We start from the raw sequence: 5,926 nt of genomic DNA, 5'->3' as shown, positions 1-5,926 counted from the left end.
TGAAAAACAGAACATACGGAACATTCTGTATATAAATAATAAAATTAAGTTTTCGCTGTCTTAACGAGATGTTTTTTTTTATCGCCGTAAACGTGTGTCGTTGTAATAGACATATCTTAACATTTGACCGGCTGTTGTATTTAACGTGTCTGTTTCTTTCAGAGATTGAGGCAGATGGTATTCATGGTGAGTCCACATATGTACAGCTACATTTTTATCCCAAGGGACCACTTTAAGAAAAAGTTTATCAAGCTCAAACCAGTTCGGATGATAAATATGTCCTTTATCTACGTTAATAAGGTGTGAATATATTGTTGATAACTTCAATGGTATTACCATTGAATGAGTTCCCCAAAAACTAGAGTTAAAATTTCTGTAACTTTCGTACCAATATTCTAAGAATTTGGAGTGTCTTTTGGCAAATATCAAACCGTTCCCTATACCGGTTGCTTGGTCGATTACGCCCATTGTAAGGACTGGCTGCCGGAATTGGTCGATAGGTCGCAAGAATATGATGTCGGGATCAAGATAAATTCCACCACTCACTGCAATAAATAGACAAATATAGATGTTTTAGATTAGATGAAACGAAGTGAATGAAGTTATTACACATGATCATAAAGACAGGTAAACACACACACAAACACACACACACACACACACACACACACACACACACACGCACAGAATGCACACAACCACTTACACACACACATTAGGTTGGCAAATAACCTTTACTATATATATATATATATATACAGCAGATTTAATAGAGGTCGCAAGAGTGATAGAGGGTCCTAACCAGCACCAGCTATTGCTAGAAACAAGAGTAAAAACAACTCAAAAATCCACAAAAGCATTCTTTTAATGACTGATAAAAGGAGGTAAGTCCCTTGCGAAAATAATCAGTCATTAAGACAGTGCTTTTGTCGCTTTTGAATTGTTTTAAGTTTTGTTTCTAGCAATAGCTGGTGCTGGTCAGTACCCTCTGTCACTTTTGTAACGTCTATTAAATTTACCTTTAGTTCTAAATTGCTAATGAGCCACCCACTTAATTTGTGATATATATATATATATATATATATATATATATATATGTGTGTGTGTGTGTGAATGTATATATAATTTGTCATATATATGTATGCATGCATGTATGTATGTATACATATATATATATATATATATATATGGGAGAATTTACGAAAAAAACAACAGACGAAGACAGGTGGTGTAAACAACAAATGGATGTATTAGTTTAACGCTTGGGAATAGAGAAATTCTTTAACGTTTCGAGCTACGCTCTTCAGCTGAAAGGAACACAGAAAGAAATAAGGAGAAAAAAATGAGGAGAAAAAAATATAAATGTAGTGGTCATCGATCTATCATATAGATAGATAGATAGATAGATATCGCTGTTTCGTTTTTCTATCATGTTTTCTGTTCGCCACGATATTCCTCCGCACTACAAATTTAATTTGTTTCTGTGGGAAGAGCCATTCTAACAATGCGTCCTGCCCTAACTCTTCGAAACGCTTAGTTTTAGAATGGTGGAAGCTGATGAAGGAAATGTTCTCTATGTGGCCTGTGTGTTTTCTGTACTCTGTTTATGTTCTGTTTTTCATTTTGTCCACGTTTTTTTGTAACGTCCTGTACCCTGATATGCATCTATATATACATGTAGATGTAGGTATGTATATACATGTACGTATATATGCATGTACTCACTTATTATTTGTATTATTACATGATCCAACGCACGCGTCATCCTTGCAAGTAAGTTTTAACTTTATATTTCTGACGCGACTCTATCTTTGTATCTTTCTCCCCCTCTCGTTCCTCCTTCTGTTGTTCTCTGCCTTTCCTCTTCACTACTCTCTCTCTCTCTCTCTCTCTCTCTCTCTCTCTCTCTCTCTCTCTCTCTCTCTCTCTCTCTATCTCTCTCCCTCCCTCCCCGTCTTTCGTTGCTCACCTATATTCTACTTCCTCCCCTTTTTTCTCTCTCTACCACTCTTTCTCCTCACCCCTCGCTGGTCACATGTGTCCGGCTTCTGCCTCCTTTCTTATCTTGGCTACTGCCAAGCCAGCACGAACTTCTTCTCTCTCCCTTCCAGTTCATCTCATCACAGCGTTCAGTATGCATATATATTTTTTCACGTCTGACCCTACTAGTCCTTCTTGTTTATTTTCACTGTTTCGTTTTCCTGTCGTGTTTTCTGTTCGCCACGATATTCCTCCGCACTACAAATTTAATTTGTTTCCACGTGAAGATCCATTCTAACAATGCGTCCTGCCCTAACTCTTCGAAACGCTTAGTTTTAGAATGGTGGCAGCTGATGAAGGAAATGTTCTCTATGTAGCCTGTGTGTTTTGTGTACTCTGTTTATGTACTGTTTTTCATTCTGTCCACATTTTTTTGTAACGTCCTGTACCCAGATATGCATCTATATATACATATAGATGTAGGTATGTACATATATGTACGTATATATGCATATACTCACATATTATTTGTAGTATATATATATATATATATATATATATATATATATATATATAAATGGGTTCGGCTGCTCTACATTGATAAGGGGCAGCACACTGAAACCAGTCTGTAGATGCCAGACCAGCAAGGGGAAGCAGTCGTCCTCCCCTATTCGAAGGTTATAATGGACACAGGTTCGTGTGTCACATAGCTAGCTAGAGGCGATGGCCTTTTGGAGTTAATCAACGGCATCATTCGTCCTATATTTTGGACTGCCATGTTGGCTTGGCGATAACTCTTAATATATATATATGTAGACGACCGTGCGAACCAAAGGAGAAATGGTGACGAATGGAAAACAGGCTCCTTTTTTAACGCGTCGCACGGTCGACACAAAATATAACGATATGTTATAATACTATAACATAGAAAACTAAGAAGGTTGCCAGCAAGGAACAGATAGAAACGCAACCGGTAAAGATGTATAACAGTAAGATTTATTAGAGCATTAAACTGTATGTCTGTGTGTGTGTGTGAATGCGACATAATAAAACACAATATAAGACAGGCCGTCATGTAAACAAAGAGTGTGTATACAAATATATGTATGTGAATGCAAGAGATACAGAGGATAGAAAAGAGTCTGTAATAAGGACGTTAAAAGTAAGTCCAGACACCAGGATGTGAAATACCAGTTCTCAGTTAAAGTACACAGTAGTTGAAAGTCTGTATATAAGAGGTTTAGGCGTTGAGGCAGAGCTAAGTCACTTGTCGTGCAGTTGAGGCTTCTATGCCGGGCCGGATTCTTGATACAGATGGTTTCTCGCAGGTGTCGAATTCTGGCTGTTATTACGTGGTGAGGCGATTCACACAAACAGGGTTGAGAAGCTGCGGTTGCTTGTGTACGTGGAGAAATCATGTTGCCGTTGGAGACGAAGGTTGTAGTAAATTGTTGAACGATGGTGTTGATGTCGTCGCTGGAAACTGGCTGGTTGTGTTACGTGTGGTCCACGACCAGATCTCAGAAGATCTGAAGCCGCGACAAAGTGGCGCGGATAAATTAGGCTATTTATAGGTACAAGGAGGCTCCAGAAACCACTCTCTCACGTGACCTTATTAGATGGCCAAGATTGGTCGGTTTGCATCCTTGCGCGAAAGGACTGGAGACAAATGCCGCGAAAATAAAAGTCAGTCAGGTGATGGACAACAGCCGGGGGCCAAGGCAGGAAAGAGATGTTACCTGCTACGTTCACATTTGTAAATAAATAACCCAGAGAGAAGTGGTTTCACTATATATATATATATATATATATATATATATATATATATATATATATATATATATATACGTAAAATATATATAGGGTGGTAAGTATTTTTTGAAAATTCACCACCAGTGGCCTAGCATGCATGAAAAAAGTCAATAGACAACTTATTCTCAATATAAAATAGTGTACATTTAAACACAAAAGAAAACTACCTTCAACAGGCAGTTTTTACACGCTAGAAGTAGTCAAAACGACCAAAACTACATTTAAGAGCAATTTTCAAAAGGAATGAACAATAAAAACTTTTTACCTTGTTATTTTATTCCGATCAGACCTCGGTTTCTGGATCTTTTTAGCAAATAAAATAATTTGCTAGGCGAAATCCTTCATCAGTGACCGCGCCATAACACTTACATATAATTAAGAGACCATTAACACGTGTCTCACCGTTATACATTATAATTTTTCAAATTCACCCCGCAAGCGCAGTATCAATCAGCAGTAAATGAATGACTGCCGAATCAATCTTTTAAAAATTGTTAAAGACATATATGTAAAATATATATAGGGTGGTATTTAAAAAAAAAATTACCACCAGTGGCCTAGCATGCATGAAAAGTCAATAGACAACAGATTCTCAATATAAAATAGTGTACATTTAAATACAAGAGAAAACTACCTTCAACAGGCAGTTTTTACACGCTAGGAGAAGTATCAGCGTGTGTATATGTATATATATAAAAATAAAAAGATAATGAGAGCATGGTAAGGTTGGAGAAGTATTTTATGGGTAGAGTCTTACAGCTGTTTCTGGGAAGATCCAGTACTTCCCTTCATCTGAGAGAGAAAAAATAAAGGAATCTATTATTATATCCATAGGCGGATAGTTTTAGTATGAAGTGGTATAGAGTGTGATGCGCTGAAAAAAAAGGAGAGAACAGTACTTGAAATGTAGTTTCATTCCGTAGTAATTTACTACTGGAATGAAACTACACTTCAAGTACTGTTCTCTCCTTTTTTTCAGCGCATCACACTCTATACCACTTCATACTAAAACTATCCGCCTATGGATATAATAATAGATTCCTTTATTTTTTCTCTCTCAGATGAAGGGAAGTACTGGATCTTCCCAGAAACAGCTGTAAGACTCTACCCATAAAATACTTCTCCAACCTTACCATTGCTCCCTTTATCTTTCTATTTTTATATATTTACATATACACACGCTAATACACGACTTATAATCCCCAATCCTGTTCATACAACGACTGGGGCAAAACTAGTCGGTATACAGCACTTACTCGGTATTACCTGTATCCTCTTGGGTTTGGTTAAATCCAATACCCTCCTCAACCTTATATATATATATATATATATATATATATATATATATATATATATGCGCATATAAATATATATATATATATATATGTATATATATATATATATGTATATATATATATATATATATATATATATATATATATATATATATATATATATATATATATATATATATATATATATATATATATATAAATGAATAAATAAATAAATAAATAAATAAATAAATAAATAAATATATATATATATATATATATATATATATATATATATATATATTAAAAAATAACGTCGACCACTAACGTGATAATGTTTCAGATAATATTTCTGAATCTCTTTTATTCTTTAAATGTGCTGGCCCCCTGATAATTAATCGATATTAATTAATATATTAATATATGACTAATTACCAGATCTTATAATTATATATATATATATATATATATATATATATATATATATATATATATATATATATATATATATATATATATATATATATATATATATATATATATATATATATATATATATATATTTATTTATATGCGCACACATATGTTTACATGTTTTTTGTGTGTGAGTGCGTTCGCTTTGGAAACTGGTTAATCACTTCAGTTCTGTATAGAATACAAATACCGGGAAAGCGATACAAAAACAAGAGATATGTTGAAATAACAGACAGGTATATAGACAGCCAGGTAACAAATAATGGAAGACATTTATTAAAATATAGAATTAAAGAAATACATGTACGTACATATCAAAATCTGCATTCGTGTAACATCGGAAGCATGTTCAGGTGAAGTTATTGCTTGATTGAATATTCTTTGTG

The 5,926-nt window shown here is 34.4% G+C and overlaps 1 protein-coding gene across 1 annotated transcript in view; it reads right to left on the bottom strand.

Moving 5' to 3' along the window:
* LOC106867140 (uncharacterized) overlaps positions 1-5,926 on the bottom strand; it is a 6,676-nt gene continuing 750 nt past the window's right edge. Inside the window, exons 1-2 of the mRNA XM_089355956.1 lie at positions 5,852-5,926; positions 1-545 (exon numbers count right to left, since the gene is read on the bottom strand). The exon at positions 5,852-5,926 is cut by the window's right edge and continues 750 nt beyond it. Of these exons, the coding sequence (XP_089212082.1) occupies positions 79-545; positions 5,852-5,926 (542 nt within the window). The 3' untranslated portion in view covers positions 1-78. The remainder of the gene's footprint in view (positions 546-5,851) is intronic.

The sequence above is a fragment of the Octopus bimaculoides genome, chromosome 8, assembly GCF_046866305.1.
Source record: "Octopus bimaculoides isolate indiv1 chromosome 8, ASM4686630v1, whole genome shotgun sequence".
Lineage (NCBI taxonomy): Eukaryota > Metazoa > Mollusca > Cephalopoda > Octopoda > Octopodidae > Octopus > Octopus bimaculoides.
The sequence above is the reverse complement of the archived record's forward strand: the minus strand, read 5'-3'. Positions and strand labels throughout refer to the sequence as shown.